A 22,834-nucleotide genomic window follows, 5' to 3' on the forward strand; every position below is an offset into this window, starting at 1 on the left:
GCTTAAAATGACTGTTTTTTTAACTTCTAAGCTAATATGTCGTTTTTTAGGCATTCAAAATTTGGCGAATTTCTATTTTATTTTCTTTCTTGAGCAAAGTCAATAAACTACACTGCTGACTGTAAGATATAAAAAAGCGTAACTAAATAAATATACAAAAAAAATTTAGATCATTTTGAAATTTAGATCATTTTGAAGATTTTAAATTTGAAGAAATTTTTTGTTCAATATTGTCGTGCTTCCAAGGAAACACCCATATAAAAGGGACACCGGTGTTCCATCTGAGCCTAAGGGTTAAGATTCTCATAAAAAGTTGTTGGGTAGATTTCTAGTTCTTTCTAATTAGAGACCTTTTAAAGCGAACAGACTTTTCAGAACTTGTTTATTTTTAAATAATATTAAATTAAAAGGAAGAAATGCCTTTGCATAAATCCATAAAAGTAAAACACAGTTATGCTGCTTGATATTTCATAATATACTGGCATCGACAAATTTAGTATTTTTGACGAAGCTTCGCAAAGTATTAAAATAAAAATAATCATTTCTTTTAATATAAATTTAACATCTCTTCCTTTGTACAGTTGGAAACCACTATTTTAATCACCAGATTGTGCGATGGATAACGATGGAACGAGCTACAGTTTTGTAAAATATTTCGACGAAAAGGCATTTTTGCATTGAAGCTCTGGGTTTGCTTCCTTGAAAGCTCATAGTGGATGTTCAAACCCTTAACAAAAGTTAGTGTATGACTTCCAGAATGCGAATTAGATGTGATATCACCTTAAGCTGATAATGTGTTAATCTCCAGTTCTAGCTGATCTTGTTTGGAATGCCTTACGGACATGAGCGGATCGTGAATTTGTGGGGCCCTGGGCAGAAACAACTTAGGGGCCCTAATAGTCATTCTGTCAAAAAAACTGTTTTCTATAATGATGTAGATAAGTAAATAGAAAAAAATAGGACAATAAAATAATTTTCTTCATTTTTTATTTCTTTATGTATACAAACAGCAACTGTACAACATTATTGCAAAAGAAATTGACAGGTTATGTGGAGTTATGTTACATAAATTATAAAGCAACCTTTCTGCATTTTTGTGCTGTAAATTCCTTTACTTGCTTATCACATTGTAAGTCCTTCGTTAAATCACAATTTATGGATAGAACTGATAAATGATTTAGTCGATGATTCGACATTGTTGTCATATATTTATTTTCTATATGTGACATCCTGAAGAAAGAGCGCTCCTCTTCACAGCTGGTGATTGGTAAAGTTAAAAAGATCTTTAAGATAGTATAGCAATTTGGGAAAACATCAACAAGTTTCTTTTCCTAAATTAGCATAAAAATTTTACTGCAAGAGGTGTAAGACAATGGCTTAGACTGAAGTAAATAAGATTTTAACTGAATGCACTCATTCACTGGATAATAATCAACAATATTACGTATACACTTTCCAGATCTATGTTTTCCATATTTTTGTCTTGCAAATTCATTAAAAATTTGAATTTCTTGCTGTACATCTCATGGACTTGGCTCCTTTTATTTAAATCCATAATCAGCTTATCCAACGCAACGTTTAGCGTGTCTCTTTTAAATTTTTCTGCGCCGTATACTGAGAATTTATCTGCAGACTTATTTTAAACTTTTGGAGCAATGCGTCTCTCATTTATGTCATTGTAGTCTATTCCCACACTAGTACTTAATTTTTTAGCTTTCTCTTCGTATTCCTTTAGCTTCTGATCTGATTGGTGCCTAATATTGTTCACGAAGTCTTTTAATGACACAATTAACTTGTTGTCTTCACAAATATCTAAACCAGGGCTCTGTATTTTTTTATTAACTAAATTAAATCTCCCCAAAATTTCTTCCCATAAAATAATCAAAATTGCAGCATCGAGTTTCGCCATTTTATTAAATAAATTACGTGCCTCTTTCCGGAAATCATCTTTCTCATCCTAATTTTCTCTGAAACTTTCGAAAATTTTCATGTCATCATAATTATTTTTCAAAGTTTTGGCAGCATCATAGTGACAAGGCCATCTGGTCTGGCTTAAGCTCTTAAACGTAAATTTGAGTTTTGTTTCACGATTTAACAGTTCCCACCAATGTGTCGAAGTAGAAAAGAAAACGTATATTTTTTGCACTGCTGCAAAAAAAATCACAATTTCGGTTGCAACCTTAACAGATTCTTCAACTAGGTTAAGGGAATGCGCAGCACATGGCACATAATCCGCGGATTAATTTTTTTTAATAGTGCTTGTACACCATTGTAGTAACCCGCCATATTAGCAGCGTTGTCATAAGATTGTCCCCTACAATTATCCAGTAGTAGTCCATTTGTTTCTAAAAAGTCTTGTAAAATATTAAATAAATGTAAGCCAGTATGACTACTAATTTTAATGAAGGATACACATCTTTCATAAACTTTTCCCTGAAAACAGTATCGTAATACGAAAGCAAGTTGATCATTGTGAAATAGATCTGGAGTGGAATCCATCACAATTGAATAATACTTTGTCTCGTCGATATTTATTTGAGTTATAATTTGTTTAATTATCTGTCGGCCCATAATCTCAATTATTTCCTCATATACTTTTTTTGATAAGTACGATATTATCGGTTTTGGTCGCAGCTCTCGCTGTTCAATGTGTTCACGAATGAATGGATCGAACTCTGCCAATATCTCCAGAGCACCCATAAAATTATCATTATATGGAGAACCAAATACTTCCTCGGAACCTCTAACTACTAAGCCCCTTATACTTAAAAGTTTGACCACTGCAATAACCCGTTTTAGGACATTGTGATAATATTCTGTTTCTTTTCTTAATTGCTTCTGAAGCTGCTTGTCTAAAACAGATCTATTTTCCTTTCGTGTCAAACACACTAACATTGATTTCTTACGTTCATTAGAATTTTCATGATTTTCTAAACAAGTTCCTATGTGTTTCCAATCAGAAAATCCGGTTGTGTATTGAGAAGGGATTTTAGAAAAAAGTTTGCAAGTCAAACAAAAAACAGTACAGTCGATGTAATATTGTTCTTCAAATCACATTTCAATACTTTGTAATGAGTGCAGTAATTCACAAATTATCATTAAAAATTGATTAAAAAGTTCATTTAGTGTTGAAAAAATACATTAAAGAAAAAAAACATGATTTATATTTCTTTTTACTTACCAACTAAGAGCAGGAAATCTTTTCTTATACTGATTATGTACTTTCATTTATAAGTAAAATATGAGAAAGGTTCGGTCTTTATAACTTTTAAGTTATCATTTATTAGTAAACTAAACAAGTTTGTCACTTTGGCGACGAGAACAGATGTGCGGGGAAAAAATTACGACGGGCGTTAAGCGACGCGGCGGGAAGTCCCCCGTAATAGACGCGAAAAAATACACTGACGAAAAGCAAGCGACGGGGAATTTCCGTTCCGTTCGAAGACGCGCGCATGCATGGGTTGATTGATCTCAGGGTTGCCAACCTCAAAATAGTTTTTATATTAGATATTATATTAGATATTTTTTTAATTCAAAATATCACCTATTGTTTTCAGTGGGGACTGGGGCCCTTTGTATCCACGGGGCCCTGGGCTGCAGCCCAAAAAGCCCTTAAGTAGATCCGCCCCTGCTTACGGAGCCAGATTAGCTTTTTGTGATCTACTACTGGTTTGTTCTAATGCCATATCCTCTACAGCATTTTATGGTCATACTGATTCAGAAGCTAGACTTGGCTTAGAATAAATTAGATCATGTTCCAAGCCTTGTAAGCCTCTTGGCATGAAAGTAAAATAATAGACGGTTCCATAAACTTAAATGCATACTGTAAAAAAATGTTAGTGTATTTAATCTAACACAAAATTGTGACAGCGAATTTACACCAAAGGTGATGTAGTGAAACGCCACCCATAATTTCTTTGCGCTTAATGTAGTAAAACGGCAGAAACGCGAATATTTTCGGCGTTCAGTAAAACTCACATGTATAATAACAATAAGATATGAAACGCATAAGAGTAAGTTAAGTTGTTTTTCCGATTCAATTTAGTTAGCTTAGAATGCATTCATACACTAAATGTTAGTTTGTAATTTAAACATATGCAGAGCACAAAGAGAATATTAAGACGAAGTCAAATTAGGCTTAACAGAACAGAAGCGGATAGAAATTAAGTATCATAAAATTACATTACTATTACAATTACATACATTTGACAGATATTTTAAAATGAAAATATAATTATAGTTGTTACATAATTAAATACATAAATTTGTGATAGCGAAATTTTTTTTCTGTAAATGTGCGTGGCTAGCAACATAGTAACTACAACGAACAACGTGCGTTATAGTTATTTTTATGCATTACGTGTTACTATACATTACTATGAACGCAGCAACGTGCACGTGCATAGTAACTACAAACGCAAGCCCTTTCTCGCACAAACGCACTCGATTTCAAGAGATTTACTAACGATATCAAAATTACTAAAATTGACGTTTTTGAAAGCAAAATTAATTCATTAATAGTGTGATTGCGAATGAGCTTAGTGTTTAGATTTAACTCATTATTCTCAATTATTGGTGTTCAGATTTAACTACATTCTTTAAAGTGTATATGAAAGCTCGATTAGAATGTTACCATAAAATAAAGTGTTCCTTTACACAATTGTTTGATTGTACACCGATTCGGAGACTTATAGATAGTACCACAGATTTTACAGTGTAAATGAAAAATCTTTTCAAGAAGTTGATATCATTGAAAGAAAAAGCGCCAATTTTCAACCCTGAGTTTGGAGCAATAGAGCAACAAAACCGAGGCATCTCACATTATCTGAAAACTCCATCTCCTCGTTTGAAAACGTACTTTTTGCTCTTTTCCAGTTTCATCTGGAGACGATTACTAGAATGCCAAAACCTTTGCATTCTTCAACGTTTGTCGAATCTGATACCAAAACCACTAGTCTACATTTTTCTTTTCTTTCTTGAAGCCTAAAACCAATTTGCTATTCCAATTTAGCGTCGCATGAACGTAGTCTTACATGCGGTCCATGCTGTTAACTAACTTTTTTTTACATGCTGTCCATAGGCTTTCAAGTGAAAGGGTTGACTTTTCTAGTGGAATTTCACCTTCTGAAAAAATTACTCCCATGGACGATTTTCGCTGAGCAGCCAGCTGTTGAATAACCGACGCTTGCTTCTTTCTTATTTGCACACGTGAACTGTTTTCTTAGACCGTGACTGATGGAACAACAGCGAAGTGATGTTTTTTTTTTTTNTTTTTTTTTTTTTTTTTTTTTTTTTTTTTTTTTTTTTTTTTTTTTTTTTGAATAAAGGTCATCTTTTATATACAAAATTTGCAAAAGTTTTAAGAAGCACGATTTTTTTTCCTTCTTGTTATCTCTCTCCTTCTTGCATAGTATTATCAATATATTTTTTTCTTTAATTTTTAGCACTGATAGTCAAAACTTGAGTTTTATGAAAATAGGGCAACACACCCAATTTTACAAGGGATAGATTTAGAAGTCAAAAAATTAGGATGCTTTATGAATAAATGTACAATGCGGCAAAAATAATAATAATTAATAAATAAAAATCGTCATTTTAAAGTATACAATCTTACATAGCAAAATACTAACTTTGAGCGTAATCGGTTGAATAGTTCCTGAGAAATCGAATTTTAAAGAAGTCGTAAATTTAAAATTAGATTTTTCAGGAACTATTCGACCAATTCGCTTAAATTTTACACTTTGCCATGTAAAAGTACATGCTTTAAAATGACGTAAAATTGTGTACCATACAATTCAAACTTCCTCGACTATGTTTAAATAAAATAACAAAAATAAAAAATTTTTACTAAAAATCATTTTAGCATGCAATTATCTTTGGATAAACGAATTCTATAATTGTGTTTAAAAATGTTTCAGAATCACTCTCCTTATCAAACTATGGGAACCATATTTCCCAGATTGCTACTACCCCCTACATGGTCAAACATCCGAATCCATTGAAAAAAAGATATGTTTATTCAGAGAAAGTACATTTTTATGTCTGCTTTTGTAACTTAAAATATAGTCTGCACTAATTAATTAGCATTTTTAAAGTCATCACTTCAAATCATTAAGAATGAGTCCCAGAACATGAAGATCCAAACATCAAATCAAAACTTATTCAGAATAGTCCCTTCTTTTTTTTCTTTTTTAACGCACTGTACAATGCAGTTTATTTTAAAAAAGGACAAACAACAAACTAAAAAAAGTACAATTTGCTTTTCTTAAATATATTTTATCGCAAAAAAAACTATATTATTTTTAGTTAGACTCTAACTCAATAGCCCTGGTTATAAAAGATAGTTTAGAAACAATTAAGTTTCTATGGCGAAATCCGTATTGTTTGGACACAATCAATTTCTATCAATGCTTTTCAGAAACACGGTGCTTTATATTTTGGAGCTGAGCTTTAATTTTGAATAACTGTTAATTTTAGACAGAAAGTTTTAACAGTTTCCAGTATCATTTTATTAATGAAGAATTGAGCAACACATAATAGTTCGCAATCAAAATATCAAAAAAATTTCACAGCATTGTTAGTAAAAAAAACAGCATCAATAAGTTATTACTTAGGCATATCAATATTAAAATCGAGAACAAAATTTCCTTAAATAATTTTAAAGTAAGGATTCAACATTAACGAAATGAAAACGCAGTGAATATTCCACTTAACATTTTCATACAAGAGCAATTTAGTGGATGATCTCTCTATTTACCATTTAAAAATTGAATAATATAATTACTGTATTGTTCATTAGAATTGGTCATTTTTATAATCAGATGAATGAAACGAATCAATTGTGAAACTACAAATCTTCAACCAACAAAATTTGTTACTGAATTTGATGAAAATCATAAAGTAAAGTATATGACACCTAAATTCATCACCATAAAATTTTAAACAATTTAAAATTGTTTATTAAGTATTTTTTCCCTTATAAAATGACTGAAATCTCAAAAAGTTTGAAACAATGAATCCTGCAAGTAAGGCTATATGCCTAAACCATGTATATAATAAGTGAAAAATCTCTACATTTGTACTAGCGTATTTTGCAATTTTTTTAGCACTATTAATTAGAATAAAAAGATGCAAAATGTAAAACTGGAAATTTTTACTTTAAAATCCACATCGGTATTTGTGATGCCACAATAGGCATAACATATTTCCTAGCTTTTAAAATTTCTTTAATTTCTTAAACTTGCTTTTTTAATCATTCTTAATCGAATTTTAATTAATTTAAACAATTTATTTAATTTTTATTACATTTTATAGAAAGCGAATATAAAATATTAATTCTTTTCTTATATTTATTCTTATCAATGTAACGGTTAACTAATTTCAATACTAATGTAAATCTCATTAATTCACTATCACGACTAAATCGAAAACAAAAATCTATTTATAACTATTTCTTACCACAAAAATGTTTCAGTTACATGATTATACTAATTCTCACAGTCTTTTTGGCGATTCATTTTCGCCAAATTATTTTCAAATATAATATTGATTATGGGGGTTGGCTTTATTTTTGGCTATGTAATCTTTCGATAAATCACCAACCATGGATCTCTCCTTATGCCCCTAACTATCTGTTGGGAAAAATTCAATTACTTTTTAATTTGGTTGTTGATTAGGCTGGCATGGGAGATTTATTTTCCATGACCTGTCTTTATTGATATTATTATGCAAAAATTTATTATTTAACTTAGAAAGTCTTATTATGGATAAAAATATAATTTTGTATCTCGAGCTCAACAAATACTAAATAAAAGCTTTATTATAATTATGATCCAGTTTTAATCTTTAACTATCATTTTCATTATCCAGTTTTCATCACAATCTTCAATTAGTCAATTATACTATACAACTCCAACCACACCTAATTTCGTCATTATGGTACTCATAAAATATAGAACGGTCGCAGCACACACAAAAAACCTGAAGTATCAAAACAAAAATCAGGACTTAAAAGGACAAAATGATTTTTAACAAGCAAATCAAAAATATTAGGCTACTAAGAATCCTGTAGTCATTTGTTTTAGAGCTGAGCTGTAATTTTAACTAAAATTTGTTTATAAAAAATAGGTCTACACGCTGCATAGGGGACTGTTTAGAAATTAATTTTCCTAATATGCACAGTGAACCATATCTTTCTTGGCATAGATAATTTTCATGAATGGCATTCTGTAAAACAAAATTTATATCTTGGTGATGAACATTAATTTTTCTAACACTAGCATTGAAACTCAAGATTGCTTTTGAAACGATAGCAACACGCTTACCAATACAAGAAACAGTTTAGAAACTAATGCTACAAATTGGTACCTAAGTACATACATTTTTCCTGCATAAATGGTTTCTATGAATGCCATTCAGTAAAATGATGCAACATACTTCAGAGCTAAGCTTTAGTTTTCGCTAGTATTGGCAGACAAAATTCGCATTTAGAAAAAAATACATTGACATAAAATTACAAGAGGCAATTAAAAAGACTTAAATTAAACTGTGCAAATTTGTAATAATATTTTCTTAACATAAATAGTTAATACCAATGTCATCATGTAAAAATTATTAATTGCAAATTATACATTTCTGCATTTTTTTATGTTCACTTAAAATAAAAGGCATTATATTTAAAGTTACATTTTGTATTTTAACATAACACTTGAGGAAATAAATTTTAAAAATAGATTTGTACAAAATATTGAAATTGTGTAAAACCATAGAAGAAAAAAATTGTTTAATTAATATCTTATGGCATACTTAAGCAAATAAACGTCATACAATATAAAAATTGCTTAGTGAATAGTCATGAACTAAACTACTAATGATATTACTAATGTAATCTGCATACTTTTTTAATTAAATTGATAACTTAAAAAAAAAATTTGGCACTGATGAATTGAAAGATATTTCATTAATGATTCATCAATATTGAGCTTATATAATTTTCTGGACTTTAATTCTATAGTACAATCAAATAAAGGCTCAAAAATGTTCAAATGTAACAAAATAATTTTGTGATAAGTAGTTTAAATAACAGTCATAAAATTTATTTGAGTACAATTTGATATAAATGTTTAACAAAATTTGTTAGAATAATTATCACAAGATCAGAACCTTTTCTTTTTTTAACCTATAGGACCTAACTTCCAACTAACAGCAATTAGTGTTGTGCAAATTTTTCAGACTACAACTCAATAGCCCTGGTTATAAAAGATAGTTTAGAAACAATTAAGTTTGTATGGCAAAATCTGTATTGTTTGGACACAATCAATTTCTATCAATGCTTTTCAGAAACACAGTATTTTATATTTTGGAGCTAAGCTTTAATTTTTCAAGGATTGGCTAAAATTAAATGATCAATTAATAGAAATTACCAATTTTAGTAAAATTCTCAAATTTTAATAAGTTACCATGATTACCTTCTTTACAACGTTACGTTAGTGATATATCTGTTTTCATCTAATACTATTGAAATGAAAATACAAAGAATTCACCTAAGTTTTGGCAATCTGTTAAATGTAAAATTTTGAGAAGAGACAATTTTATACCTATGCATATTTCTAGAGTTAAAAACATTATCAGGTATTTCATTTGTGATTATTTTACTATTCCAATGCTATAACACATATGAAAATTTTTCCTTTGAATTTGTATTGCAAATTTTTAGTTACTACTTAAATTACACTAATAAAGTATTTTTTCATAAATCTACTTTCAATTGCAATTAATAATTTCATCAGGGCATTTTTACACTAGAACTGGTCAAATGATTATTAGATCCATAAATGTTACAGTGAAAGTATTACATTTTTAATATTTAAATTGTAGTAATAAAGCATTTAAAAAAAATCAACTTTCAACTGTAATTGATAATTTTATCAAAGCATTTTTACTCTATAACTGGTCATGGGATTACAAGAATCATAAAGGTCACACATACATTTGTGGTTGTAAATCAGTTATAAACCAATACCAATGTATATGAACTAATTCACTCATTGGGCAACTAATATAAGTTGATTTAAAAATTTTATTGATGTATGTTCTGTAAATGGGACAAATGTATTAAATTATACATTTGTACCAATTATAATAATTACAAATTTTAAGTGCCATAATTTTTAGAAAGAACAGTATCATCACAGATCACTGTGAGACATTTTAGTAAATTTTTTATAGCTGCTAAGTATGCCAACTCTGTTTATGACATAGGTAGAGTTCACGCCAAAATGGCAATAATTGTTGCCTAAATGTTCTACAAATGTCTCTAAAATCCTACGCATGAGCAATGAATTTGTCACCTTGAAAAATGTTTGGAATTTGTAAAATAATAAAAATAATTTTTTGCATCAAATTCCATACATTTAAAGAATCCATTGTATTAATTTTATTGCTTAACATGTTTTATAGAATTCAAATGGAATAACAGAAAGTATCTGGTACAAAAAGTTTTAAATTTAAATGTTAAAATTTCAAATTTGCATGTTGGGCTGTACTTTGCATTCATCTACTGACAGTTTCATTATTCATTAATAAAATAATATATTTTACTCTTTTAGAATTGACTTTATTTAAAATTTTATAATTTTATAGAATTAATTTTTAATACAATATTTTGTAGGCTCTTACTCTCTGTTTTCCTCATTTGTTTATTTATTTGGTCTCAGCAATTTAATCTCTACTTGTAATCTATTTACTAACAATTCTAGTTTTTTTTACACTTACTTTTAATAAATACCAATCTTCAATCTTAGTAGGCTAATGAACCTAATTAATTTTAGGGTGTTATAGATGGCAATTAGTAATTTTTGATGTGTACTATAACATGAATTATGTAACCATAAAGTTTGATTTTTTTGTAAGTTTGTTTACCATATTAAGTTTTTAGACCACTAAATGAATACCTAGGTGGTTTTATTGGACCACTAAGTTTTCATTGCAGGGGAGAACCCTATACATAGATGAAACCTGATCAGAATGCTAATATAAGAAAGGTGTATGGGTGCATTTCACAATAAACACATAAAATGAAATAAATGTCAGATCTTTCATACTTTGAAAAACGGCTTATTGTTGGCACTTGCTTAACTTAAGCTTTGATTATGAAGACAGCTAAATACACTTGGTTCTCAAAAGAAGTCACACCTAAGGTTTTCAAATTTTGGAAACAGAACTTGTGGATATTGTCTAAAAAGATGTAGCTGTGGTTTAAACACAATTAAGATCATGATTAATTAAGATTAAGATCATGATTAATGTCCCCTCGCATGAATTGTGAGGCAGAAAAAAGATACTCTATCGAGTTTCATCAGATAAACACCTTCAACCAAAGTGCTTCCCAACCAATTTCGACACTAACCATGCATAGAAAATGGCAGCGAATGAAAATACGTAGTTAGTGCCAATGAGGAAAGTCTCATTTATGCCTGAAATGCTAGAATTCATTTACAGAAGTGTTGGAAAAGACATCACTAGGCACCTGAAGAATAGAAAGGGGTCATGTGGATGAATTAAACATGCTACACTTCTTTTTTGCACTGATGGAAGGCGTCAGATGTGAGGAAAATTCCTCGAAGCCCTGAACCTATCTTACATTTTCAGCACTGTAGAAGGGTTTGGTGGGAGTATCATGATGTGTGGAATGTTCTGCTGGTATGGAAGTGGTACCCTACTGCTTCTACAGGGCAAACAAAAAACCAGGTTCTTATTGACAGATTAAGGGCATCCTACAATGCTACTTTTTTATTCTGAAGGTGTCAGATACTTTGTGAACAATAATATAACTAAGCTATGTTCAAAATCAGTTCAATGAACATCAATCTGATTTCCAACACCTTCCCTGGATGCTGCAAAGCCAGGATATTGACCCAATAGAAAATGTTTGGAATATTTTAGAAAGACAAAAATCTCCTCTTCAATCAAACTTATATAATCTTTAAGTCTGTGCTGCTAAATCATGGTATTCTATGACTTAAATACTCTCCATTTACACATTCTACTTTGTAGAATAGATGCCATCAGGAATAAGAGCTGTTATCTATATAAAAGAAGGTCCAATAAAACACTAATCAAAGGTTTCCAATTCCCTGGCCAGTGTGATTATTAACAAAGTGCAATAAATGAAACTAATGTATCAAAAACACACAAATCCAAACAAAAAATCAGAAATTTTCAAGCATTAATATATTTAGGAAGAACAGTATCATCATTGATCATAGTATACAAACATAAAGTTTTAATATCTATGTGATTATGAAAAGAATAAAATATTTAATAACAGCTAGTGTAAATTTTGTTTAGTAGATATGTTACCTAGTATTCCTAACGGAAACTAAAATCAATCATTTTTGTTATATGGGTATCATATCAAGAGAAAATAAGCTAGAACTTTCCTCTTTTCGCACACATCCGTATGCAAGTGATCAGACATCTCATCATTAACTAATTCTCTCTAACAGGAATTGTTTTTACCTGTTCTTTCTACCAATCAGTATGTTTTACATTTTGTAAGACCACAGTTTAATAATATTTGTTTTAAGCATTTATTTTAATACAGTGCGTCCAATTTAAATAAAGCACCTTGATTTTGTGCAATAACTGAGCGCAAAAAGAATCAATAGAAAACAAACATGCACGTTAAAAAACTCTATATCAAACACACAAAGAGTAACTCACTTCTCGATGCACCTGAACAGGAAGAAAAAAAAACATTGCATAAGTTTTTTAAAAAAGGGGGGGATTTGTCCCTCCAAAATAAAACCGCATCTGATAATAGCCAAAATGTTCACCATATTTTTATATGACATAAAATATAGGATGTTTTCAACATTTACCAATCCCAAGAGGGCATTGGGATTAATATTATGAAAAGTTTTAATTACGACAGTCTTCAATTTTGACACAAACTAAAATTGCTCCTTTTTTATATATATACAACCTTAATTTACGTTTTCTTTGGATTGAGGCCAGCAAAAAAAGACAAGCCACTCATGACATGCAACATAATATCTAAGAACCATCAGCTCAAAGTTTTTTTAAATGTAAATGAAGACATTTTCTTGCTGGAAATTCTGACTTGGGTCAACAACTCCCTATTTAAATGTTAGTAAATGAGCTTCTAGCATTTTTTGAAAATCTATGTTAAGTTTATTACCATAGCCTAAACTTCCCTACAGCATTATTGAGCTTCACATTGCTGTACATTTGGAAAAACTTTTCTCTTTTTTTCTGATCTATTACAATCTTTTTTTCTGATCTTCCACAAAATAGCTGTTTCAGTTTGTGGCAGAATGGAAGGTTGCGATCATTGAATAACAAGGAACAATATTAATGCCAATGCCCACCAGGGTTTAGTAAATGGTTTGCAACATCATAAATTTTAAGAAGTATATATAACATGACAAATATATTGGTAATAAGCAAAAGTGGCTTAATTGGGTATAATATGAAAAAAACACAACTACTTCGATTTAGTAGGAACAACATATGACGCAATGCTAAACGAATGGAATTTAGTTGTTGTTTATTTAGTTATTGTTATTAGTAGTTGTTGTTATTTGTTTTAGTTGTTGTTGTTTATTTAGTTGTATTTAGTTTCAATAACTTTTCTTTATAATGCAATAAAATCTGGCGAGCAGCTATTTAAACGATCGAACACTTCGTTTGTTTATTTGTGGCTTGAAGTTAGGCTCGCAGAAAATGCCGTTCATGGGTTAAATTTAGTAGGAACAACACAACCTGTGACGTAGGCTATATTATACCCAATTGGAATGGGACACATTTTTTCCTTCATTTTTACTTATTCAATGTACTTTTGTCTGTTAAAAGTAGCAGGAAATGTTTTACTCTTTGTAAATGTGTTTAGATATAGACTTCCTTGATATATATAAATGTGTATGTATGTGGTTCTCATTGTTTTTTTGTTTTTTTTTTACGTCTAGTTATGGCACAAAATCACTGTAGCCTCATTTAAATGGGACACACTGTAAATATGTATGATTTTGTATTTTACAGAATTAGCATCCATATTATCAATCCCCACCTAGTCTAATTATCATGTATATTTTAACTGAAATGAAAATGAAGTAGGTTTGAAAAATTACTTTAAATTTGGGACCAACAAGAAAAATATATAACACTTTTTTTTTCTTTTTACAATAAAGAAAAAAAGATTAGTAACGCTATAAATATAAAATTTAATAGCAATTTAATACTGTAAAACACTCCGTTTTAATTCTACAATTAAGATAAAAATGTAACTATTTAAACCTTTGGATTATTGTGATATTTGCGTAGTACAATACATAATTTATGTGTTGAACGAGTCAATTATTTTCTTTTTATTGAATAATTCTTTTTTTTTCTTCTTCTTTTTATTGAATCTCAGTCCTGGATAGTGATTAGGGCACAAAATGTTATGGTCCTCCTTTAAACCACAAACAAGGATTTAATTAAAATTATATTAACTTACTGACACATAAAATACAATTATAACAAAAATTCTTTTTTAAAAAAAAGAGCTTTGGTCTGGAGTGACAGTCTTTCTAAATTCATCTTTAGAAAAACTAACCTATTATTAGAGAACATTTATGCTAAAACTGACACAATTTTAGATAATTATTTTTATTTGCAATATCATAAACTAAAGTGTTCTTTATATTGAAAACTTCAATGAAAAATAAAAAAAGTATTTATAGTTATAGGACCTAGATACATGTTACACACTACAGATACAAAATGACTGATGGATGTTATCAGAGAATAACCGATTTCCAGTCACTATATAAAGCATGGAAAAACCCAACTTAATTTCTCAAAGTTAGAATAAAATAATTTAAAAATAAAATTATGAAATAGTAAAAACAATAAAAGAATGCACAAAATCTATTGTAGTTACAAACATATTAAAAAAAAAGTTAATTTTCTTACGAGGAGAAACAGGTGATGCTGACAATTCTGAGAGAAAGGAGCTGCTTGGTGCAAGAACACTAGTATGTCTCCGTCTACAATCTAAAATAGAAAGGGAAAAAAATTATATCTATAAAATTGCTAATTCCAAGGTTAAGAACAGGAAAATTTAAAAAAACATTGTTCAGCAAGCCAAGGCCCATAGTGGGCTGCAGCACCATAACAGAAAGAAAGATTTATAAAATCATTTTGTTTAAAAAGACTGTCCCAAAATTAAGTACTGAAAGAGAAAATAAGATGCACGCATAAAATTTGGGTATATGAATACAATAAATGTCAAGTCTTCGATAATAGGTTCTATTCATCTTTGGTAAGGAGAAAAGATGCACAAAATATTTAGTGTTTAGCCATTGCTGCTAAAAGCTTTGAGCTGAATACAAAAATATTTGGCTTTTCCAAATACTTTTCTTCTTTTTTTTACATAAAATGGTTCATTTGTAATGAATTAAATACGGTTATGTTTAAATTTTGGGTTAACAAATAAATTGTAGATATTTTAACTATGTTAATGAAAACTAATTAAAACAAATAAATACTTAACACCAAATTATTATTTTTTTCTTATTTTTTTCTTCTTATTTTGAATAAAATTTAATGTGGTTTTTAAAGAACTATTTAAATTTTCAAACTGTCAAAGTAAAATTAATTTACGTGTAACCCTTTTACTTGTATTTTTTTTTCTTTCCTTTTTCAAAATGCTACATAACATCCTATAAAATAGGATATACATGTGTTTGTGTATCCCATAGTGTTTCGTGCACAAAATTACATGTTACAAAATTTATGTCCATTGCATTCTAACTAAGTGGCCTAGAATTTTTTTTTTTCAATGATAAAGATGACACTCAATGTGAAGTCGTAGACCAGTCAATCTTTAAGCAGTGAATTTGTATAGGCAGGCTAACTGCTTGCTGTTTTCAAATCTGTCTGTATGCTACTTCAGAAGCCGAGTGTGTGAAAAAATTTTATTCTTTAGATTTTTACACTAACTGAATAGTACTTTACATAGCCACAAAGGGCATCTTCCATATTCTACTTCTACAATTTGAGTTTAAAATAGTGTCATGAATTCAGTTTAATATGTCCATGGGGCAACATGAAACTATCAGGCAATTAGTTCCTACAGGTGAGCGACAATGATAAATTACAAGAGATGTGTTTTTGTAGCTGGTCTTATAGGAGACAGCATGTGAGTTCAATAATATTAATAAATATTCTTTTACAAATATAAAATTTAGCAATACATTTACATTCAAGCACCTGAAATAAGGAACATGCATTTTTTTCAGATAAATTTATAAGATCAAAGACGAATCTAGCATCGAGAATATCTGCAAGCGAGATATGTCCTTTTCTGTCGTCGGGTATTTAGCCGTTTGAGGCTTTGTGTACAAACTATCACATCACACATGCACAATCGAATCTGGACTTTCCCTCTTCTAACTTGGAAAGGTTCAGTTTATTTTCTTTACCTGCTAGCATAGTGTTAAGACATATTGTCTGCATTCTAAATTTTAAATGTTGTAAATTATTAATAAATTATGCTAGTTAATTAAAAGAGAGTTTATTCCTAAAACCACCTGCTTTGGAACAGCACACTAATCAAAATGTTAGTTAAATATTTCTACAACTGACAAAATAGGGAGTCTCAAAATTAAAGTGGCAAACTTTTAACGGAGGGACAGGTGCACAGCATAAGGATTCAGAACTGCATCGAAACACATGACCAGAAATGTCTTCGGACATGGCTAGGTGCTGTTCTGAAGAAGAGCACTAAGAATTATGGACTAGTTCCATAGATCTAAGGCTCAGATACTTATCAAAACTTCGATTTCATTCTCCAGGAGCACCTAAAGCTGTGTATCAATATGCGAGTGTAAAAGCTATGGATCTTGTGGCACAGGATGCTAGCTGTCTGCTACTCATACAATTAAAGAAACTCTAGGGGTGTTTGTTTGACCCTGTATGCCAAATCAATTTTCTATATGTATGCGCCTGATAATTCAAACTTTGAGCATCTATTGCAATTTTATGAGCTGAATTCATCTAGAATGAAATTTGTACTCTTAGCGCCCAAGAAATGCTTCCAATTAATGATTTTCTCATGCGCTTGCAAATATACTTCCGTTGCCACTTTTCCCTGATTGTTAAGGGTAATGTGTTCCTGTCCAAGCCTCAATCCTTATGTGCAGACCATCCAAGCTTTTTTTTTCTCCACTGTGTTACAGCCTGTCACTGCTTTTTCATTCCAATTCAATGTGATGCAATGCTTCTCAATCCTTTGCAACTGCATTTTTGAGAGTCCCTGTATCCAAAAAGGTTTTTAAATATTTTCCACAACATATCTTTTATTTAAGGCAATGGAAAGTAATAATAAATATTTAAGTTTAATAAGCTCAAAGGAAATAAGTTCAAAGGAAAGAAGAAAAATTAGTAGTAAAATGTTAAAACGAATGTTAAATCTATACTTACCCTGTGACTGTCTAGAATTATAATCATTTAAATGGGAAGGTTTTACATAGGAAGGAGTTTTAGTTTGTTCAGGTGTTTGAGTAGTAAGGGGAGGAATTCCTAAAATAGATATTAATAATTAGATAATGTTAGTCAATTATATTAAGTAACAGTAGATAGAAAGACACTAAACAGTGAATAAGACGAATCCATAAAATGAGTTGCATATATCAAATTAGTTGCACTTTAGTTATTGCATCAGTTTTGAAAATAAAATTGCTAATAGTCTGCATAATATGTTTTCGAGAAATTATTAATAACATTGTTAATTTTTAACAAATTTTCTGACATATGAATTTTAGAAATTAAATTTCTATTTTACTTCACAATCCAACTTTTAAATTTCATTAAAATATAATTCTGCTCATTATTTATAAGTTTCATGGAGGTAGATGTGGAATTGAATCTGTTGTTATTGACTTAACAACATTAAATTTTGAGGTCAGTAGAATGCAATAATATTAAAAAATTAACAGGACAATATTTCTAAACATAAAAAAAAAAACAAATTTAAAGAAAAATAAATGCAACTAGGTATACTAGATATTCAAAAAAATTAGTGATAGAAGATTGACAATTAGCCTTTCAAGCACTCAAAAATCCTAGAAAAAACTCCTAAACAATATAACACTAAAATAATAATAAATAAAAAAATTATAACAATTAAAATAGTTGATCTTGACACAAATATGAAATATTATTCACTACATTTTTTTAACAATATAATGGTACCAGAAGAAAGATGCAATATTATGAAAAAGGGCAGAAAAACACAGAACATATTGCAGAAACAGGGCACTGAAATAGAAGAAAAAATGCAATACTTAAAAACAATGGCAGTGGAGAACTATTATTCTAAATTAACTTAGATTCATTACTCTCAATAGAACATCAAGCTAACTAATTTGACTACAAAGACGAGTATTGTACATGCAGCCAGTCCAGACTATTTGTGAAAAATTCATTTTCATGAGTTCTAAAAAATCTACTCACAATTTTGTGAATTCGTTAAAATACAAGTCTGATTTTTTTGAAAAAATTACAAAAACCAGTTGTTGGTTCAAAGTTTTTGTTAAAGGTCCAAGTTTGCCAAAATTTTGAAAAATCCATTTGTGAAAATAAAGCTTTGTTTTTTTTGGGAAAAAGAAACACAAAAAAACATATCTTTTAAGGAGTTTTTGTTTTAAAATTATGAATTAGAACATTAGTAGTAGTTTTTTGGAAGGAAACGTTTTAGTAAAAAAAAATTCTTAAACTATTTTATAAAAAGTCCATTAATGAAGTCAAATTTCTCCTAAAATGTCCCTTGGCAATCCACTTGTGCTAGCATCATAAAATGAAGATTGAGATAATGCTATGATTAACTAAAATATTATTTATTGGGTAATAATGCTTTTATTTCTCCAATCATTTCTCTACCATTTCATTGATTCTTTATTCAGAAACACACAGCCTTTAATCAAGATAACAATAACAAAATAATACTCTTATATCAAATTCTTAACTCAGCAAACAATCTTGACACTCATACCAATTAATTTGAAAATTGCATTAAACAGCAACTTGAAAATTATATTGGGATAATGCTAAGATTAACTCCAAGATGTCTGTCTAGGTTTTTTTAAGAGGTACCTATTTTGTGAAAATTTAAACATTATTTGTGGAAATTAAAATTATATTAAAAAATCAACACAAAAATATGGCAAAGTGAGAAAATATTTTCAAAAATTGTCACTACAAATAAAAATCATTTATGACGGGTAAATTTCCATATATTTTTCCCCATATATTCAAAAAACAATTTCGCCATTGTAAATTTTGTGCAAAAAATTTTATCTAAATTACAAAATATTAAAAAAATCATTGTCCATAGTTAAATTGCAATTTGAATTTAATAAAAACATGCATTTAACAGTACTAGTACTATAAGTTATTTTAATTATGAGAACATTTTCAACTGGGTCACACAGAAAAAAGTTTAATAGAGAAAAAAATGGTTCATAAAAAAATAAAGGTCTGTTAGAATAAATTTACAATAGTGTTTCAGATAATGTTCGGATTTTGCCTTCCTGTAAAGTTTATAGAGGGAGAGGCCTCACCCTTTCATTTCAAAAAACTCAGCTAAAAAAAAAGCTCGCTTTGAAATGGCGTAAGCGATCGGTTAGGCTTACCATATTGCACTATCTGACCGAACACGCGGTACCATTTCGTAAAAGACAGCTGGCAGAAAAGCTCCTCATTTCCATTGATTGCAACGAGAACAGGGTTTGCATGAGAACTTGCTTTTTTACTTGTGAAACTACCGTTTTTCCTAAAGTTGAACTTGTAAAGGTACAGTTAAACGGTAGAAAAATTTACCTTAGTTAGACCACTGAACACAAATATTATTTATTGATTAATAATGCTTTTATTTTTTCTTCAATCATTTCTCTACCTTGGTATAGATTTTTTATTCAGAAACATATTAAAACTATAAGATCCACAGTCTTTAATCAAGATAACTACAACAAAATAATACTCTTATATGAAATTCTGAACTCAACAATCAACAAACAACCTTGATACTCATACCAACCAGCCACTTGAAAATTGCATTATGCAACAACTTAAAAATTATATTGAATATACATTATTTGCAGTAGTGAAGCATATCATAACTATTTATTGAAATCTTACAACTAAAGGAATTTAATGTAAAAAAAATTACCTGGTGGAGAGCTTACAGAACGAATCGTTTTGATGTGTTTCTATAAAAATAAATAAAAGTATTTATTATAAATATACATAACTGCTAGATTATAATTAATTTTTTTTAAGTGGAAACAGTAAGCATTTTAAGAGCAAATATGAAAAATTAAAACGAAACAAATTCCCTTTAAGTTTTGAACTTGCATTTAAACTATTAACTACAAAAAATGTAATACTAAAAAAGTTATTTTATATTTTTTAAAATGCTTTAATAATTAATTAAGATTTTTCCTTTCTTACAAAACTAAATAAATTATTCTATTTTGATAAAATAAAAAAATTTTATATTTTAAATTTAATTTTTAAACATTAAAGCAAAAGAGCACTTACATCCTTTACCGGTCTATTGATTAATTTACAAATAACAAATTTAATTATTTTTTATACATGCATGCTCTGTGATGTTTTTGACATCTCTAAGATATGCTTTAAAAAAAAGGAGTTTCAACTTGTAATTAATTATTATCTTCAATAAGACATGGTGATAGAGTTAAAAAGCAAGTAAAAAGTGTGTTGAATATTTATTTCATTTCCATAAATATTATTATAAATATTAAAATTTTTAATTTATAGTTAATGTTCCCTCCCCAAAAAAAGTAAATTTTTTCAGAAAAAAATTAAATACAGTCTGCAATTTAGTTTTTTAATTTAGTTTAGCCTCCATATACCATTGCTTTTTACATCCCAAGGAAACATCGATATAATTTTTTTTAAATGTTTGCAAGTTTAAATTCTTTTTGGAGTTTTACTGATTGCAGTGAGCCCAAGCATATACTAATATGGAAATATTCCCATTTTTTTTCTGGAAACATAACTATTTTCTCCACCCATTATCAGACTAACTGCTGGTTTGATTTTAAAAAATCTCCTGAACTCTAATCATAAATATTTGAATAACAACTATAAAATAGAGTAGCAAGGGAGCAAAATAATATAAAGATAAGTCTCATTGATATGATTTATCTGTTATAAAACAAACTAGTTTGAAATAGAAACGTAGCTTTAAATGTAAAATAATAATTAAAATTAACTTTGGAGATAACATTTAAAGTCATATTTTATTTTCAGAGGTAGTAAAACAAACAATAGACTTAAGGAAATAAAATTTTTAAAAAAAGTATCAAATTTAGTAATATAATCAATTGTATAAAAATCATTCGCTGAAGTTACACTTTTACACACCAATTTTTATGCGTATTTTTTGAAGAGATAATATATAAAATAATTTTTAAATTCTTATTCACGTACCGGTTGCTCCATTATATTAATTTCAAGTCCTGGAGACAAATTAAAAGAATAAATTATATTACGATGAAACTAATGCTTTTGAAAAATCTTTATTATTAGCAGCCCATTTTATTTATTCTTTTAAATGATATTAAACTATTTTTTTCTGTTTACGACGACCTTCTTATAGCCAATTAATTATTGTTGACAAACAAAAATTATTTCAATAGAGTTTAGTTGTATAACTACTTTGTATGCTACATTAATCCTGTTTAAGCAATTTATTCAGTTTAAAAATGCTAGAACGTGTTTTCAGTTTTGGACCTAGAAATATAGCTATTTCATTATGAGTAAAAACGGCTCTCTCTGACTACAAAAACAGCTCTCTCTTCAATGCATACCTTCTAATTTCTTCTCCTTTTTCAAAAAGAGAGTAAAAAGTTAAACGTCATTCGCCGCGTTCCAATATTCACACTGGCTTAATTAGTGACACTGAAATGAACTAGTCACGTGACATCAGTTTCTCTGTTCGCACTATAGATATAAAGGCAGAACCCCTATATTATCCCTGTAGATCTCTTACATCCCCTAAGGATGGTGTTTTCAATATAAATGTAAACAATAACAATCTCGAGCTCGACACCTACTTTAGTTCCGGTTAAAAATTTTGCAGCTGCTTACTACATGTTATTCCGATGGGCGATGTTTTCAAACGGATAATTTTGCTTTCAATAAAAGAAATAAATTAGATAATTTCTGAGCTCAAATCTGCCGTATTTCATAAGATATTAATGTTATTATGTAATTCTGGGGAGTTAGGAGTGAAAATTTGTTTTAGTTACTTTGTTATTTATTATTAAAAAAGGTGACATGGTTGCTAGATTTTGAATATCTCGCTTATTTTTTGGCAGTCTTGATTTGGCCTCTTTCAATTTGTTTATTACTGTTTGTTCGTGTTGCAAGCTGTGCACCATCTTACGTTGGTGTTAACACTTTTAGTATTGTAAACACAAGTATTGTTAGCATTGTAAACATAAGTAATAAAGTAATCAAATACATTGTTTGCAAGAATCTCAAAACACAATGATGCCAAATGCCTTTAAAATACAGCTGAAACAGTAACCCGGAAATTTAGGCAGTACCAAGCTTGCAGCGTTCCCTAGTGTAGAAAACACCATCCATATTAGTCCCTGGCTCGCACCGTAATTTAGGAGCGTTCGGTGAGGTTAGGTCGAGTTCTGGTTGCCGTTAGCAGCTAGAAGCAAACCCTCTCCTCTTTTGGAATCTGCGAAAAATGTATTAATGATAACAGATTTATTTTTTTTGTTTCTAT

The 22,834-nt window shown here is 29.2% G+C and overlaps 1 protein-coding gene across 2 annotated transcripts in view; it reads right to left on the reverse strand.

The window, feature by feature from the left end:
• Positions 1-21,776, reverse strand: part of LOC107456924 (Oxysterol-binding protein-related protein 8) — a 142,118-nt gene extending 120,342 nt beyond the window's left edge. Inside the window, exons 1-4 of one of the 2 annotated variants that reach the window (XM_016074903.3) lie at positions 21,523-21,776; positions 20,234-20,273; positions 17,488-17,586; positions 14,977-15,057 (exon numbers count right to left, since the gene is read on the reverse strand). In XM_016074903.3, coding sequence (XP_015930389.1) covers positions 14,977-15,057; positions 17,488-17,586; positions 20,234-20,273; positions 21,523-21,534 — 232 coding nt within the window. In that variant the 5' untranslated portion in view covers positions 21,535-21,776. The remainder of the gene's footprint in view (positions 1-14,976; positions 15,058-17,487; positions 17,587-20,233; positions 20,274-21,522) is intronic. The other variant, XM_016074904.3, reaches the window with a different exon arrangement.
• Positions 21,777-22,834: the final 1,058 nt, after the last annotated feature.

This window comes from Parasteatoda tepidariorum, chromosome 6, assembly GCF_043381705.1.
Source record: "Parasteatoda tepidariorum isolate YZ-2023 chromosome 6, CAS_Ptep_4.0, whole genome shotgun sequence".
In the NCBI taxonomy this organism is placed as follows: Eukaryota; Metazoa; Arthropoda; class Arachnida; order Araneae; family Theridiidae; genus Parasteatoda; species Parasteatoda tepidariorum.